The sequence below is a fragment of the Lynx canadensis genome, chromosome X (genome assembly GCF_007474595.2).
Source record: "Lynx canadensis isolate LIC74 chromosome X, mLynCan4.pri.v2, whole genome shotgun sequence".
Classification (NCBI taxonomy): domain Eukaryota; kingdom Metazoa; phylum Chordata; class Mammalia; order Carnivora; family Felidae; genus Lynx; species Lynx canadensis.
In genome coordinates, this window is record NC_044321.2 from 121,849,710 (window position 1) to 121,869,099 (window position 19,390).

The 19,390-nt window shown below is 40.3% G+C and overlaps 1 protein-coding gene across 1 annotated transcript; it reads right to left on the minus strand.

Annotated features, from left to right (window-relative positions):
* Window positions 1-13,561: 13,561 nt before the first annotated feature.
* Window positions 13,562-19,390, minus strand: RAB39B (RAB39B, member RAS oncogene family). Its single transcript, XM_030306312.1, has 2 exons — window positions 19,045-19,390; window positions 13,562-16,475 (listed from the first exon to the last, which is right to left on the minus strand). Exons 1-2 carry the CDS (start codon window positions 19,257-19,259, stop codon window positions 16,049-16,051), a joined length of 642 nt encoding a protein of 213 aa, XP_030162172.1. The 5' UTR covers window positions 19,260-19,390; the 3' UTR covers window positions 13,562-16,048.

A 19,390-nucleotide genomic window follows, 5' to 3' on the forward strand; every position in this document is an offset into this window, starting at 1 on the left:
TCACATTATTCTTTCTAAAGTTAACATGTATCTTTTCACATATTTGTTTTTTTTTTTTTTTTAAATTTTTTTTTTTTTTCAACGTTTATTTATTTTTGGGACAGAGAGAGACAGAGCATGAACGGGGGAGGGGCAGAGAGAGAGGGAGACACAGAATCGGAAACAGGCTCCAGGCTCTGAGCCATCAGCCCAGAGCCCGACGCGGGGCTCGAACTCACGGACCGCTCACGGACCGCGAGACCGCGAGATCGTGACCTGGCTGAAGTCGGACGCTTAACCGACTGCGCCACCCAGGCGCCCCATCTTTTCACATATTTGTAAAGCACGTTTACTTCACCTTAAAACCAGCATGTCCCAAGAACTTATGTTTGTAGAAATAACACAGAATCCCTTTGGAAGGAGTACAGATCAGCAAACAATTGAGTAGTTAAATCTGAAAGATACCAAAGTTCCTTAAGTCAGTTTTTTCATAATTTTAAATTTCCATATTTAATTTTTGAACTTTGTAAACATCTTGAGATATTTTAAGTGCTACTTTTCCCCAAACCTTGTTATGGTAAGTATATTGTCACAAAATGTCCTTGTTAATATTAGGACAGGAATGATTTGGTCGGTTGAAGTCTATGAAAATTGAACTGAATATGAAGAAATGCAGCTCTTTAGAGATATGAGTTAAAATAAAACTTAATTCAACAAATATATATAAGCATCTCTGCCAGATCATTTCTCTTATACGGGTTTACAGTTTCAGAATAACATAACCATCCTGATTTGACATGATATTTTCAAGCTTAATATTAGTACAGTATACCCAGAGAGGATATGGGCAAAAGAGTCCCTTCAAAACTTGGTCTGAATAATAAGTGTGTTGGAAGTGAAACATATTGAACAATCTTCCCATTCACATACTCTTTTGAGAAAATTTAGAAAATGGGAAAAAGAAATTCCATTTGTAGTCCCCTTAACAATGCTGTGTCTTCCATTTCTTTTTTATGCATAAGTTTTTTAAAATATAACTTAAATAATTTTGTCTTTATAATTTTTATTCTACCTTTTTTGCTTAGCATGTAATTTGCTTATTTGTAGTGCTGTTATATTAACATCACTTTACTAGTTCCACAGTAGTATACTAATGGGTGAACTCTAGTAAACTGTGGTACACATTTACACATCTGGGTGTTTTTAAAATTTCTCCGTTCTCCGTTATGGGTAACAAATAATTCAGGAGTTAACATTTTTACATAAGGCTTTTTCTCGTATTTAGGATTTTTCCCGAGACTTGCCAAAAACGGAAGGAGCAAGATTCTAGTGTTTTTATTTTCAGGGTTAACTGAGAGTAGTTTTGTCAGTAGAGACAGCAGGGGATGATGGAACCTGCCTCCGTGCCCCTGCCCTTCTCTGCCATATAGATATTGATGGACCTTATCCAGAGCCACATAGCCAGAATGAGACCCAGATCCAGTTCCTAGGTGAATTTCCTTCCCTCTGTACTATGATGCCTCATTCCTTTATTTCACAATAACTAGTAGCTAAGTTTGGTAGAAATGTTAACTGAAATTCAATACCTTCATGAGTAATGCTTTCGTTTCTCTGCTGTTCTCTGCCCTAAACCTCAGTGATACCTGTAAGTCTTGAACCATTTCTTAAAGGTTTGTCTTGGTGGTTCTAATTCTGTACCCTTTTGCTAGCCTTGCCTGTGCCTATTCAGTGCTAATGTGGGATTGTGTTGTGTCTGAAGACACTGGCTGAGTGCATGTGTGACACCTGTCATAGCTGGTGTTGGGTTCAAATATACATTTAAACTCCAAAGCCCTGGATAGGCTATGTCTCACACCAATGTAGTCTGAAGGACATGGGACATTAAGACACCACGCCAGGGGGCGGTTTTGGGCACAGTTCTGTGGGAATTCTTGCAGTAGCCCCCACAGACTACACACATAGGTTGCAGGAGCCACTGTGGCTTAGAAGCCGCAAGGGGACCACTACATCTTAGATCAGTCCCCTGTGCATAGCATCCGCAGGTCCTGGCCAGGGGCAGGGCCCAGTAACAGGAGGTACACTGTACTCAGGGAGCCCGAGCTGTAACTCCTCACGGACACTCACGTTCACTCACAGCCCTCAGCCTGGACACAAGGTGCCAGCCAGGGCATTTTACCAGAAGCAGGCTCACCTGGTCACACAGCTGCTGGTGCACTTTTGTCAGCTTTCCAGGGGAGCTGAGCTAGAAAGCTAATCCAGGGTCAGTTCCCTACCTCGAAGGAGAAAGGGGGTTTGAATACCTTTTGCTCACAGCCCATTGGATCTTGCCTAATTATGGCCCAGTTTTTGATAGTGGTTTACTTCCTTTTATAAGGCCCCTGGCTAATAACCGCCTCTGCCAAAAAGGTAGTAAAGGTTCGGATACTTTAAAGGGCTAGATGGAAGCATCTCTGTCTGGATTAGGTGAAAGGAAGACTTCAAGTAGCCTCCAAAGTTTTGCAATTATATGATGGATTGGAGAGGGTTTTTTTTCTCCTTAACCCAAAACCAAGTGATGCCATAAATTTAGCAAAACTATTGAGGAAGGCTTTACAGAGTAACTTCTTAGGCTTGTGGCCAAAACTACTCGATAACATTTTTCATTTTTACACTTTTTGGTTTGAAATTTTGTAACTACAATCAGCATCGTAGATTTGATGTGCCTGCTAATTAACCATGTTTTCTATAGATTAATACTGTTCTGTATTCAGGGAGAGTACTGCTTACATGACCAATGTGAGAGAGAAGTTTGAGACTTGAAGTGTTTGAACTTGGTAAATGTGCGCAGAGCTGCTGTTCTTGTTGAGTTAGTGGAAGGTGGCCCAGGGTTCTGTGTACACATGAAAACAGGTGTGGGTTGTGCCTCAGTTCATTTGAAGAATTTACTTTTGTCTGGTCCTTCTCTCTTGTCTGGTATCAGAGTTAGTTACAGTCAGATTAAACATAAAGGATGGACCTGGTGTGCACAGTATATCTGAGCAATTTGTTTATAAAGGACCATACATCTTGGTCATGGTTTTCAAATAATTTTATGTTTAGTTGATTGTATGACAGCTATTTGCCTTTCGGGGATACTTTATTTGGAGGTAGGCCATGACCAAACAGGAAATTTCTTCTAGATCTTTTAGCTGCTTCAGTTAATCCATCTTAGTCTGAATGGGCTTATGTTCCCCAGATCAAACCTGTGGATTCTAGAAGGTAAAAAATACAAAAATTGGGGCGCCTGGGTGGCGCAGTCGGTTAAGCGTCCGACTTCAGCCAGGTCACGATCTCGCGGTCCGTGAGTTTGAGCCCCGCGTCAGGCTCTGGGCTGATGGCTCAGAGCCTGGAGCCTGTTTCCGATTCTGTGTCTCCCTCTCTCTCTGCCCCTCCCCCGTTCATGCTCTGTCTCTCTCTGTCCCAAAAATAAATAAACGTTGAAAAAAAAAATTAAAAAAAAAATACAAAAATTAAAAAGTAAAAGGTTAGCAGGTAAGTCTCTTCTTTTCATCAGTACACCCCAGGTGACAACAACTACACCATTGGCTACTTCAGCCCATGTCTGGACCGGATTGGGCCACAATTTCTTCTCAGTCCAGAGTTAAAGTTTTAATTCACCCTAGATCGTTAATTTTCAACTCCACTATAGATATTGGTTGTAATACCAGAGCAAAGTAACAATTATAGCTTTTCGGTATCTATTTGGTGTCACACTGAAATACTGGCATCAGTGTTTGTTTAAAAAGTGGACTGATGATGGGGAAAGAATGTAGGGGGGAGAATACATTTTATCATAGGGAGGGAGTGGTCAAGTTCCAAGACAATAAGAATGATCCTGGAAGTCAAAAGGCGGGAGGCCTGTCAGTGACAGGTGGAGGCAGACAAGCTGGGAACTAAGCATGGAACCCCTTGCTTTCTTACCTGCTAGGGAGCAGGTATCATACTCCCCTTCTTTACCCTCTACTTATCCCATAGGTAAAAGTTGGCTGTACCAGGAACTCCTGAAAGTAGATGGGGTCCAAACTGGGTTCTAGGAGAAATCCAGATATAGTAACTGTAGGGAAAACCACTCAACCATAGTAATAACCAAGGAAAGAGGCATTTGAAAAGTATATAATAAGAATACAACTTGTGGGGCGCTTGGGTGGTTCAGTTGAGCGTCTGACTTCGGCTCAGGTCATGATCTCACAGTTCATGACTGAATTGGAGCCCCACATTGGGCTCTCTGGGCTCGCTGTTGTCAGCACAGAGTCCACTTTAGATCCTCCGTCTCCCTCCCTCTCTGCCCCTCCCCCTGCTCACAGACTCTCAAAAATAAACATTAAAGAAAATACAGCTTGGAAGAGTTTTTAAAAGGTCAGTGGCTTTATACAGCTCCAATTTTTTATGTGTGACTGCATATGCCATGGTACAAAATAAAGATGATTACTGAATAATGGCAAATCAAAACCAATATTTAAAGCACTCAAAAGTGGAGGAATACACTGAAATACTGAACACTGGTTATGGTAGTCACTAACCATATCCATATTACTCTGCCCTCTTATTTCTACCCCAGGAAATATTTCTATGAAGTTGTAATTAATATAAGTAAAGTATTTCAGAGTAACATACTTTTAGAAAAATGTTTTTGAACACTTTAAATGACATGTCAGGGGATGTTTTAGAGAATCAAATTTTGGGCTTTCTACTAGAGTAAAAACTCTGCCTTGTTAACGTCTTTTCATTCTGGTGTTTGATGTTTCTGTGTTTTCAGTTCCAAAGAATCCGGTCACCAGGGGGTTTGTAGTAGGAACTCAACTTCCTGTTTCCTTAAATTAATTTTTCTTTCTACTTTCATATATTTAAAACAGGATCCTGTTGCAGTGGTAAAGGGTACCATTTATGATAAAGATGAAACCTTTGTGAACATGTATCTGGTAAATAACATTGTGTCAAAATATATGAAATGTTAGGAATTCAAGAAAAAAATGGATCAAAACATTAGTGGAAGTCTTAGTACACCAGTAGTCACTTGCAGGCGAATCATCTGGGTCACATTTGGTGATCATAACTCATATAAATTAGTAATCAATAATACTTTAAAATAAATCCAAAACATTTCAAAATTAAATACTATGAAATAATGTTGAGGTAAAAAAAAATCAAAGCTAGAATTACAGGTTATTTAGGATTTAATGCAATCAGAACACTAGTAGGCTTGAAAATGGAATTCAGATTAAAATATGAGCCCTTGATGCTAAACTCAAAAAAACCCAAATGTCCAACCACTGATTTTTGCTGCCTCCATCAATAAAGGTCAAGGATGATCTGTCTCTTAGGGGAATAGTCTTTCTCTCCTGCCTCATCTCCCCTCCAGTGATCTTGTCTGTCTCTGAGAGCATTCCTTAGCCACTTATTCCCACAGTCACACCTGAGACCTTGTCATTACCAATCACTGCCACCCCTTCCTAATCTCAAGCCATTCTGTCCCAGCTTGGTTGGGATTTCTAGCTGAAGCACAGGAACGGGGAAGCCCCTGGGAACTGGAAAGAGGGAGGAACTTGGGAAAGTGACCCCCGTGAGCTCAACCAAACTCCTGGGTTCTTATGTGTTTCTAATTAGCATACCAAAGAGCTGAACAAAAGGATAGACGACTGCCCAGTTTCTGGACTGGCTACTGTGTTGTGCATGAGCACAGGAACCATCCAAGTGGTTCAGCCAAAGCTTTGAAAACTGAACTAGTATTGGAACAACAGCCCACAGAGGACAGGTTGGAATGTGTGACCTGAACTTTTCCAGAGAAATCGTCAGCTAAAACAAAAATATCAACATTCTCCATAGAATTTAAACAAAACCCAGAGTTGCATAATATTAAAAAATGTTTGGAGTACAATTAAAAATTACTTGGCATATGAAGAATCAGAGAAATATTCACATGAGAAAAGACAAAGTATGTTTATGTAGATAACGTGAAAAGTTAATAAATTAGAATGCAGGATAAGCAAAATTGATAAAACCAAGAACTGGTTCTTTGAAGTACTGATAAAAATAGATAAGCCTCTAACAACTCTGAATTATAAAGACAAAAACATAAACAAAGCATTACAAATGAGAGGTTTCTATGCACCAATCCAGAGATTTTAAAGCTATACTAAGTGTGACAACTGTATGCCAATGCATTTGAAAATCTAAATGGAATGGATACCTTTCAAGGAAAATGTCAATTACCAAAATTCATTCACCAGGATGTAGGCTGTGTGCTGCTAGGGTAGTCCCTCCCAATCCCTGTGCCACGTGGCCGCCACAGGTCCCGGTGGCTCTGGAATCCAGTCGGATAGGTAAGCCTCCAGCTAGGGCGCTGACAGTCACATGGCCAAGCCCACATCATAAGAGGGAAGTATAATCCTATTCCAGAGAAGGACAATGAGCATATGTGAACAACAAAATAGTGTATCTAATGGTTTAAAGCTGAATCTAACCATAACTCTGAAATAAAATGAAAGAGTTGCTAAAGATCTATACCCTCTTCTTCCAAAAACAAAAACAAAAACACAAACAAAAAACCCCACAAGAAGAATAAAGAAGAAGAAATTAAAAAAACGGGGGAGGGAAGGAAGAAGAAAGAAAGATAAATGCTGGACCTAAAAGCTTTTATGGGTGAATTCTATCAGAGTTTCCAGCAGCAGACCACTCTGTTATTTAAGTATTCTAGGATATAGAAAAAGAAGACATACATTTTCAACCATTTTATGATTTCACGAGGCCAGAATAACCATAGTGCCACAACCTGAAAGAAAACACAGAAGAACATTTACAATGAACTCTTAGTCAAATTATTTTGTCATATAAGTTGAGGAGATGCTGTATAAAATTGCCTCCCATTGGAAAGCCCCAATATATACTAGCGTACTCCTACAGGATACTGTTTTGATTTGTTAAATCCACAATTTTCCAAGTTTATTTGACTGTAGATCCCCCCTATTTCTCTTAATCTCTGTTGAATTTTTGGAAGTACTGTTATGAACCCATCTCAAACATGAATATAGATGCAAAGATCCTAATAAAATATTAGTAAATTAAATCAAACTTTTAAAAATATACCATGAACATGTACAGTTTATTTGAAGAATGTAAAGAAACTTGGTTAAACATAAACAGATTTACTAGGTACAATTTATTACATTAACAGGTTAAGGAAAAAAACATTTGATTATCTCAATAGGTATAAGAAAGACATTTGAAAAACTCAGCATACATTCTTTGTAAAAGCTCTTAGTAAATAGTAATGTAGTGAAAAGTTCTAGAACGTAATCAAAGTAATTTAAAGTTAAAATGCTAGAAGCATATAAGCAGGAACAAGACAGAGATGCCCACCATCACTGTTGTTATTCATCATTTTATTTAAAAATTTTTTTTCTTAATGATTATTTATTATTGACAGAGAGAGATAGAGCATGAGCACGGGAGGGGCAGAGACAGAGGGAGGCACAGAATCCGAAGCAGAGTCCAGGCTCCGAGCTGTCAGCACAGAGCCCGATGCGGGGCTCGAACTCACAAACTGCAAGATTATGACCTGAGCCGAAGTCGGACGCTCAACCGACTGAGCCACCCAGGCGCCCCAATCATCATTGTAATCCAGGTTCTAGTCAGTGTGAAAAGAAGAAATGAAGTATAAATATTAGGAAGAGAGAAAATTATTTCTTTTTTAAAAATATTTTTAATGAGGGCGCCTGGGTGGCTCAGTCAGTTGGGTGTCCGACTTCAGCTCGGGTCAAGATTTCAGTCTGTGGGTTCGGCCCCGCGTCTGGCTCTGTGCTAACAGCTCAGAGACTGCTTCGGATTCTGTGTCTCCCTCTCTCTCTGTCCTTCCCCCCCACTCTTACTCTGTTTCTCTCTCAAAATAAAAGACACACACACAAAATTTTTAAAAATATTTTTAATGTTTATTTATTTTTGAGAGAGCATGAGCAGGGGAGGGGCAGAGAGAGAGGGAGACACAGAATCCAAAGCAGGCTCCAGGCTCTGAGCTGTCAGCACAGAGCCCGAGGCGGGGCTCAAACCCACAGACCATGAGATCATGACGTGAGCCAAAGTCAGACACTTAACCGACTGAGCCACCCAGGTGCCCCAGAAAATTATTATTTCTGGATTACAGTGTCCACCTAGAAAACAGAAGAGATCAATTGAAAAACTGAAGTAATAAGAGAATTTAGTATAGTGTCTGAATACAAGATGTAAACATACACGTATCCACAGTTCCCTACACACTAGCAATGACCAATTAGAGCATGTAATGAGAAAACCCATTCAAATAAAATACAAATATTTATGATATGTAAATATTATAAAATATCTAGGAATTAACAGACAATAGCTAAATCCTATAAGTGAACTATAAGAATTAACTGATGGACATAAACAAGGATTAAATTAACGGAATGACATTCTATCAGTGTCAGTAAATTAAAGCAATCAAAATCCTAACCCTGCCTGAGGGAAAACGTGACACATTTATTATTTTTTATGTTTATAACAAAAATTGTATACATTTAAGGTGTACAACATGGCGATATATCTATATCTATCTGTCTATACTTAAATGATTACTACAGTCAAGCTCATTAACATATCCATCCCTTCCCATAGTTACCATTGTGTGTGTGTGGTGAGTACCTGAAATCTAGTCTTTTAGCAAATTTCCAGTATCCGATACACTATTGATAACTATAGTCTACATGCTGCCCAGTAGATCACCAAAACCTACTCATTCTGCATAACTGCATCTTTGTAACCTTTGGCCAGCATTCCCCCATTTCCCCTCCTTCCCCACCCCCTAGTAACTACCATTCTATTCTCTGCTTCTATGTATTTAAATTTTTTATATTCCACATATAAACGAGATCATGCAGTTGTTTCCTTTCTGTGTCTGGCTTTTTTAACAGATGAGTGGATAAAGAAATTGACACATTTATTCTTAAGTTTTAATGTACTGCATGAGAATATCAAAGAAAGTTTTGAAGCGAAAAAAGGTAATAAAAAATACAATGTAGTATTAGGGCAGGAATAGACAAACAGATTAATGAACTATAAAATGGGAGTCCAAAAACCCATATGTATGTCAGTATTTGAAAAGAGTAGAATTTCCGATCATTGAAGAAAGAATGAAGTATTTTATGGATAGTGTAGGGTAAGTAGCCATTTGGGAAGAATAGTTCTCATTCCTACCTCCACATATTAAACAGAAGTCAATTCCTGAAGGAACCCTAAATGGATTTTAGGAAATCATGGTTTTCTAGTATTTGGGTGGAGAAGGCTTATCTAAAACTAACAGTATTGCCATAAAACATCAAGAGAACAGGCCATATATATATATATATATATATATATATATATGAGGTACATGGTATAAATATCAAAAGTTATAAAATATTATCTGATACACATTAAGTTTTCTTTGCACCTTGTCTGCCAGCCACCCAGTTCCCCAACTTGGAGACAACTGTTTCCAGATTCTCATAGACAATGTGTGAAATTATGATTAAATAATAAACAAAATATTATTTATTGTTAAATTATTTAATAATGATATTATTTATGAAATCTTAAAGACTTCTTTTTATATTACCAAAGACCATAAATAAAGTTAAAAGTCCGAAAAACATGAAAAAATATAGAATAACATATGTGGTAGATAAAGAATTTATTTCCATATGTAAGGAAATCTTATTTATTAATTAATAAGAAAAAAGTCAGCACCTTGTTATTAGTCCTGTTTTCAGTTGCAAGTGACAAAAAACCAATTAACCAAATATATGCAAATTACAAAATATATATTATTCACCTCTCAGTTTTGCAAAGAGTTAAAAGATTGACAATACTTATTATAGACATTATCACACACTGTTCGTGGGTATTCAGTAAAAGCTTTCTAGAAAGCAATCTGAGTAATTGTATCAAAATTTGAAAGGTGTATATTCTTTGATTCATAAATTCCACTTTTATGATTTTGACTTGACATAATTGGTGAAATACTCAAAGGTATGTATACATCGCAGAATTACTTTAAAGCAGCAATGGGAATTAAATAACTTCCTGTATAATGCTATTGTATCAGTTAGGAGACTTTCAGCTACAAGTTGAAAAAAATGGCATAAACTAAAAAGGGATGTATTATTTCATGTAATAGTCTTAAGATAGAGTGGCTCCAAGGGTAGTCAAATCTGTAGCTCAATGGCATCATCACAAACCCAGATTTCTTCTGTGTCTGTCATCTTCAGTATGTCAGCTACCTTTTTTTCCTGATCACATTCAACAAATATGTATCAGGCACTGATTGACTATAGAGATACAATAATAAGCAGAAAACCGACAACTCCTACTCTCACATATTTACAAAATATATACTGTATGTGTGCAAAAGGTAATAGCACAGTGTGTTACATAATACAATTTATGAAAAAGATTAACTTAGGTGCAAACATAAAACACCCATTTTCTGAGTATGTTTACGATGTGACATTTACCAAGTGCTAGGTACTTTATATGGATTATGTCATTTCATTCTCACAACAATTCTATGAATATTATCATTGTCCAGTTTAGTGTATGTGGTACCCTGAGGGTCTGAGAAATTCAATCACACGTATATTAACTGGTAGACTCAGAATTTGAACCCATGATGGTCTTACTCCAAAATCCATACTCTTACCCACTATGTAAATAACATTTTGAAAAATAAAGAAAGAAAGAAAGAAATCGTCTAGAAGGAAATAGACCAAACTGTTACCAATCATATTCTTTAGGAACTGATGACCTGAATCCAGCTGACAGACATCACAACAGCCAGGAGAAAGAGCGAGCGAAACAAAGTCAAAGGGTGCATTGATAGACTGGCAATGGATGGTGGTTGATTGCCTGAAGGTCCTAGAGAAGTTTAAAATAGGGTTCATGGGATAGAGTAGACAAACAGAACCTGTAATCAGGTTTCAGAGGCTATATAAAATTTCATCCTAGGATGCTTGGGTGGCTCAGTCGGTTAAACGTCTGACTCTTGATTTCGGCTCAGGTCATGATCTCAGTCGTGAGATCGAGCCCTGTGTCCTGCTCTGTGCTGACAGCCTGGAGCCTGCTTGGGATTCTCTCTCTCCCTCTCTCGGTCCCTCCCCCACTCATGCTCGCTCTTGTGCTCTTTTTGTCTCTCAAAATAAAAGAAAAAATTTGGCCATACTTTAGGATAGGGCCATGTGTGTATTTTACTGAAGTGAAGTAATAGTGAAGGTCATTGGATTAGAGTAGGGGAATAAAACAACCATTCATTCAAATATTTATTGGTTATTGAAAAATAGGTGTATGTCACAGGTTGCAGAAACAATGGTGAACAAGACGAATAAGATTCTGACATTTGTGGAACTTACAGCTGGAGAAGTAGGCAGAGAGGCCCGATCTTGCAAGGCCTTGTCATGTTAAGAAATGTAAGGTTTATCTGGATTTTGTTCTAAATGTGATGAGAAACCATTGGTGGGTAGTAAGCAGAAGAATGACTTGATCTGTTTTCTGTTTTGAAAAGACCATTCATTCTGGCTGTTATGTTGAGAATGTATTTTGGGAATAGGAACAGAAAGTAAGGTGGCCACTTAGGAAGATACCAGAGTAGTTCAGGAAAGAGTTGGCAGCAGCCTGGACATAGGTGATAGCAATGGCGCTGCAGTGGAGATGGATTTGATACAGGAGGTGGGGAGAAGTGAGGGATTAAGGATAACTGCTAGGTTTCTGTGTTGAACAAAGGGTTGGATGGTGGTGTCGTTTATAGAGATGAGAAAGATTGGGGTGGAAGGAACACATTCTGATAGATGCTGGTTTCATACTGGATATGTTGAGTATGAGGAATTTGTGCATGTGTTCAGTGGGCGAGTTGGCTGTATTGGTATAACGCTCAAAAGAATGGGCTGGAGTCCTCCATCGGGGAGTCCTCAATGCCAAAACAATAACTGAAGTCACGAGCAAAGGTAAGATTGTCTAGGGAGAGGAGAACATGGAGAGCAAGGAAAAGAACTGGAAAAAAAAAAAAAGAAAAGGAAAGAGTTGGACTTCCAACAGAACTGAGAACAACGCCCTAAGGGCCATGGTATAGGCAGAAATCATTCCACCAATGCTGTGCTGACAAAGGTCGCTCGTGACTTCCGGCTCCCTTGAATCTTATGGACATATTTTAGTCATTAGCTTTCTGAATCCACTGCTGCATTGTGATACTACTGTCCACTCCTCCCTGTGAAGCTACACTCTCCGGGTTTTCCATTCTCTCCTCCCAAGTTTCTCTGCCCTTTATTGTATACCGAAACTCTGTTGTTCTCCAGGGAAGACTAAGGAGTTACATGCTACGTTGAGCTGTCAGGGACAACTTCTGGAGCTACATCTTCTCGAGAATCAGGAAGCTGCTTGCAGATTTTGGAGGCTGTTGGTTTCAGAACTTGATGGGGGTGAGGGAGAAATCCAGGCAGTCATCTCAGGAAAGAGAATTCCAGATACAGTAAAGAGCAAGTACAAAGGCCCTGAGGTGTGAATGTGCTTGGTGCATTTGAAGAACGTTTCAACATCTTCACCTGAGTCTGATTCTGGTTACTTTTAAGGTAGAGCCAGCCTAGCCAGATAGATCCCATGTGGACTATGAAAGAGAGGAGTCAAGGATGACTCCAAGGTTTTTGGCAAAAGTACACAGAAAGACAAAGTTGCCATTTACTGAGGAAGGAAAGGCTATGGGAAGAATACATTGGGGGAGGAAGATTAGGAGCTTGGTCTGGGACATGTTACATTTCTGATGCCTGATAGACATTCAAGTGGACATGCTGGGTCGGCAGCTATTTATAAAGGTCTGGAGTCCATGGGAAAGAGACAAGCTGGAGATCTACATTCAGGACTCATTGGCTTATAACGTGGTATTTACAGACACGGGACAGAATAAGGTCACCAAAGGAATTAACCAAAGAAAAGATGATCAGACCCTGGCATTATAAGGAGTGTTTTGAGGAGAATGGGATGTTAACTATATGAAATGCTGTTGCATTGTTGGTTTTTCCTTTCTACCTTCCCTCCTCCTTCCTTCACTCATGACTATAAAAATGATAAAGCTGTGCATAATTCAGCCTTCCTATGCCCAGACTCAGAATCAAACATCTTTCCCTTTTTTCCCCTCCCCTAAATATGCACTATCAACCACAGGCAGTGTTCCGAACTTTTGTGTTCCAATCTGGGCCCCACACTCCCAAGTGATCCTGGCACAAAACGGATATCATAGAGTAGGACTCAAAACAGCTGAGACAATTTAGCCTGTGGAAAAGAAGACTTTCCAGGGATGACAATAGTTGTAAACAGCTAGCTGGTGTCATGGGATTCTCAGGCTGTAGTGAGGTCTCTGTGACTTTCAACATGATGATTACATAACTTTCAAAACTCATATTCTTGTTCTGGCTTTGAGATACCAGTGAAGACTCTTTTGCATAGTATATGCCATACATAACAGATAACCTACAATGGTTACTACTGCGGTGACAGACTCTGGAAACAGCTACAACACACACTTGGAATCTCACAGTCACATAATCAACCATTTTACTAAATACAAGCAAATTCTCATTCACATACAGCTAAAGAAAACATTTTTCCACATTTCATTACAATGCACAACAAAGTGAGGAAAAGTATACAGTACATTTTATTCTGGAATATGAGACAATCCAATCCAACATGCAGTTGTGGTCTTTGTTACAAGTTAGTTGATCTTTTCTTTACCTATGTAGTAAAATAGCTTCTAAAGCTTTATCCTTAGTATTGTATTAACACCTGATTTTTTCACACTCAGTTTCTAAAACCCACCTATTGCAGTGACAACAGCACTGAATTCTACTAAAATGATTTTTGAAGTTTCGAGAACTCGTTTAAGCAATTAAGCTCAGCCACCTTTGCTGGATCCTATGCTGAGTATTTTTAAACCTGCCTCTAAAAAATGCAAGGAATGGAAAAAGTATACATATAGTGTCTTAGACAAGAAAACCATAAAGAAGTTTTGTTTCTATCTTTTTTTTTTGAACTGACAGAAGCCACTGACAAAACTCATTTATCTACTGGATAATCTTGCTTTCAGAATCTTCTCGATACAATTAAACATGGTAGTTGATGAAATTTTGTGTTAATCCTGTTCACCATCTTTTATTTGCCTTCTAAAACCACAAAGCTGGCCACTTAATCACTCCGCCCAGGCCAGATCATGTGAAATGAATGTAGACAGGATGAGAGCTTCACTTGTAGTCGATGCTGCAGGTTGGTCCAAGGTGGTTTGTCTCCATAATTCTCGTTATTTGGCTTCTTCTTTGTGGCTGACGCAAATTCCCGAACTTTCAGATTCAGTCGCGTTCATACCGAAGTTCAGTATTATATCTCAAAGCAATTTACCATCGTCAGGCTTTCCTGTCAGAATGGATATGAGAAACCTGACTACTCAGAATTGTTTTCTTACTGTGAAAAGTATGGCTTTTGCCTAGCTCAGCTGGCTACAATCTGAAAAATAATTTAAAGCATGACCTCTCTTCAAGAAGGTAACGGAACCTTAAGCCAACCATTTCAGTTTTCTGACGCAGTTAGACGTCTGCTCACCTGAGAATTAGGAGCTGACTCTCTAGGGTAGACAAGAACCCCGCGTAGTATGTGGCAAACAGGTAGCCAAGGTCATTGTGAGCTGAGTGTTTACCCCCCATCCCACTCCCCATCGCTGCATTTGGTTCTTTTCGCTAACATGTCCACTGTGTTTCAGTGATAAGAACGCTTGTAGCGCACACAGTTTTAATGTGTTTTTAGTTGTGCAATTACTCACTCATTTAAAGCCTACTTGTCAGTAATACCTGAAATGGCTTTACCTTCGTTTCATCCCCAGGTTCCCTCAGGATGACAGCTGAGTCGTAAGCAATAAGGAAACACCCTAACATGTCGAGAACATTTATTTACAGTCATAGCTCTTCCAAAGTAAACAAATTAATAACGGTTCATTCACCCGACAGCAGGAACAAGAACTAGGAGTCAGGAGACCTTCACCCTGGCAGAGAGAGGCTCCTGCTTCTTAGTTTTACTCTTTTGCAAAACGGGGAAGACAATCTCAGAGGCCTGCTGTGAATTCAAGTGACGGTGAAGTGTTTGTGAGGGTGCCGGTGGTGCCTCTTGCGGAGCAAATGTCTGCCTCAGGGCTCTTTGCAGAGGCAGTCCCTGTACTGTTGTCGCCAGGAACCTGAAGGGACAGGCAGGTTGTGCACTTTTTAGGCAGCAGCTGCCCCTGCAGAGAAACCCCGGGCATGATCTGGGCTGGGGGGCTGAGGGAAGAGGGCATGGCATGGGTTACAGGGTTCCTTTCTTCTCCTTATATGGTAATTTGCATGGCACGATTTCTTTCACACAGTTGGTTATTCCATCATAAGGGTGTACATTTTCTGGAATGTGATAAAAGCAATACATATAATGGCTTCCCTCTTCATACACACGGCATTTTTACTAGAACCACAGGCCTCGAAACGGTCTTAGTAAATAGCTGGTCCGTGCCCCTCATTGTACAGACAAGCTGTTTGGAAGCTAATCGGTACCCTTGCACCCAACCCAGCACACACGCTTGGTGTAGGATATTCTCACTGATTAAGTTGATCTCGTAGTCTTTTTTAGTTTGGCTTATTGTTTCCAATGTGATCCTTTTTTCCCCTTTACAGATTTATGTTTGTGACCTATGAATGAGCCGAAATACCAAGAAATAGCTGTCCTGTCCGTGGTTGTATTTTTCGGGGCCCAGCTCCCCAAACCTCAGCCCCTTGACATGTGGTCCACTCACAGTGGGCCACAAACAGTCGCCGGAATGAATCCCTCACTCCCAGCACCCAGGCTCCCACATCTACTCCACGGCCTGTCCAAGACCCCTGGAGAAGGAGGCTCCTTGTATGTAAAATGGAGGCTGAGTTCTCTTCAGTCACGCGAGGATTCTCTTCATCTTCATCACTTTTAAGTTCAGGTGGGAGAGCCGTTTTGGAAATAAAAGGGCTGACTAGCACAAACATCTCCTCTCTGACTTGACAACCTCTTCTGAAGAGTGAACCACATTTGGTACAAATCCACTCTTCACCCCTTCCCATCCCTCCTGGATGGTAATATCCCCCCTTTTAACCAGCTCATAGATGTCTCTTGTCAGGTCTGTGAAGGCTTTCTCCACGTTAATGGCATCTCGGGCTGACGTTTCAATGTACTTCATGCCGTACGCAGCAGCCAGTTTCTCTGCCTCGTGGCGAGTCACTTGCCTCTGTGTATCCAGGTCACACTTGTGACCCACCAGAACAAATACAATTTGGTAGGGCTGAACGTGTACTTTGGTCTCTTCTAACCACTCATGGACATTCTGGAAGGACCTGCGGTTGGTAATGTCAAATAAGAGAAGGCCACCTACTGAGTTCCTGTAGTAGGCGCGAGTGATGGATCTAAAACACAAGAAAGAAGTAAAGAATAAAGGCCGTGCCCAAACTCCTGTCCTTCAGTGAACTCAGATGGTGTATTCTAGCGTGTCTCGTTACGGACACAGTCCTTTAGTAAGAATGATTTTCTCTTTTCTTAAACAATGGAATGCAGATGTCATCGTGTAATAATACTACATGAATTTTCAATTGGCCAAAACTTTGAGATGGCATCTTCTAGAAATGAATGCTCATGGCCTTACAGGCATTTCCCCTCAGTTCAGGTAGAACCACAGCCCACTCTCCCACCGTGGCAAAATGGGATACCTAAGCCACAGGTTATTATGTAGCAAAATGAAATAACGAATGCTAAAGTGTTCTCTGACCTGGAGGGCTCATTACAAACTGTCGTAGTTGAAACAGGGTTTGAAAAGATTAAACATGAACTTACGAGAGTCAACAGTACATGTTTATAAGTATATAGAGGTATATTACAATAGGCCCCATTTTTCCCACTTCTTACTGCTATGTGCATCTCTGAGGAGAAATGCAGTTTGTTTTTTATTTCTTAGGCTATGTGGGAATGGGAAAAAGAAGAATGGTCTGCAAAGGTCCTGACACATTTCAGAGAGGCTGACTCAGGAGCTACCACTGTGAAAAACTGCTTAAAGAGCCAAAACTTCCCCTTAAAGTGACAATTTATTTAAAGCGATGTAATTAGAATATCTCTAAAACCTATTATACATGTGCTGTGCTTCTTAAACAGGAGAAGCTGCCTATATTTTAACTTGTTGACTTGCATACGTTATGGTACTTTGCTTAGAGCATATTAGAGCTTATTAGAGGGTGTCAAACTATTTTTGTCTCTACAGTTGCTTGCTTGAAAGTACTGTGCTTTTTGATCTACGTCTAGTTTTAGGTTTTCTGTCTCCTTGGATAAAAAAAAAAAAAGATAAACAATGAGTGACTCAGTAGCTTAAGGCTTAGTACAAATGGCCCAGTGATAAGAGAACAGACATCATCCAGGGAATTAAAGTCCAAGCTAGATGATGATAAGGACAAATGCTACGAATGAGTTCAACCAAGCAAATAAGCCTTGGAGATGGAAAGCATTTCTGATTCCCTTATGTTTAAAGGAGAATGGTAGGTGTAATCAGAAAATTCAACATGAACAAAGGTTTTCATTTGTGAACAACTTGGTTCAGGAAATCAATGAGGAAGCTGTAACAAAGCCCTTTCCAAACACAACATGAGGCTACATAAAAATTAAAACCTTCCATACATCAAAAAAATGTTCTTAAAGTTAAAAGACAAATGACAAGCTAGGAAGATATTTCACAATGTACATGACAGAGGAGGATTAATAATCTATAAAGGACTCTTACAAATCAAGATCACCCAATAAATAATAGGCAGTGGATATGAAAAGGCTGTTCATACAGAGATTGCAATAAATATATAAAAGACACCTTTCTTCACTTATAGTTTGTGGAATTGCGGGGCTGGGGGTGGGGACAACTCAAGTTTGTAGTGAACTCTTGCATCTCCTCTTCTTCAACTACCTAACCAGTATTTTCTGTGTGGAATTAGTGTTCAATAAATAAACAAATAATCATAAACATATTTGAAAATGCATAAACACTATTTAGTCCTTTGTTGGTCCAGTTCCTGCTGCTTTATGTGACTTTAGCTCAAATTGTTCTCTCCAAGTTTTCTGTGTACACTGTTTTCTCTCCCCGGGCTTTTCCTGTCTCTGCTGGGCTACTCCTACTCATCACGGCCTCATCTTCTCCAGGTAGCCTTCTCTGTGTTCACACATATAATTACACATGATACATATTCCAAAGGGAAAACAAAGGGTTGTGACAGAAAATTACACCTGTTCATTGATTACTCATTATATGTGAAGCATTATAGTAGGCAGTGAGCATACAAATATGAACAGGACACTCTTGTATCATTGCTAATTATGTGTTTCCTCCCACTATGCCAGCACGGAAGTTCTAAGAGGGAAGGGCCTGTGTCTGTTTTGTTTACAAGGCATCCTCTTGTGTGTTTCCTTGGGCTGTTTCCCCAGAAACAAGCCCAGCGCCTGGCATGCAGTGGATAATCACTGAATGTGTGCTGGTGGCAAGCAGGAATCAATGATCAGTATCTATTTCATGTAATTATGTGTGTGTTTCTGTATAAATCTATATCTATGTCTAGGTCTATATGTAGCTGTCGCTATATACCACCTATCTATATCTGTCAGTTATGTTAGGTGGACCTGGGAACATGTTTGAAAGTATGTAGTATAAGGACTGAGATTGATAAATTTCAGTGATCAATTCCAGCTAGTTTGTTAGCCAGCAAGGGGCACATCGGTGCAATTGTGGTGGAAGCAATACGTATCATTGCCCGGCCTTCCCGGCCAGGGCGCTTCTTTCCCCGCACTGAACTCCCAGGTAGCTGAAGGTGGGCTTGAGCAGAAATCCCCAGATGCTCGGTACCGTCCCTAAGGGGCCGCGACCAGGACCAGGAAGTCCTCTTTTCCCAGGGGTTGTGCAAGCCCCGAAGACCCTCCCACTGCTCGCGGCCCCGGCTGCGCTCCCACCTGAACCTCTCTTGACCCGCGGTATCCCAGATCTGGAGCTTGATGCGTTTTCCTGGCTCGATCTCCACCAGACGGGAGAAAAAATCCACCCCCACGGTGGGGTCCGAAACCTGGGCAAAGCGGCCCTCGGTGAAGCGGCGGATCAGACAGGATTTGCCCACCGTGGAATCCCCGATGACAATGAGCCGGAACTGGTATAGCCAGATGGCCTCCATAGCCGGGGATCAGCAGGTCTCCTTGGCCCGGGCCGGCCTTGGGCGGCGAGAGGGGCGCCCAGCCGAGGCCTCGGAGAGCGTGGCTTGGTCCGGATCTAGATCGGCCACGAGCACATCGCTGGCCTGTGAGC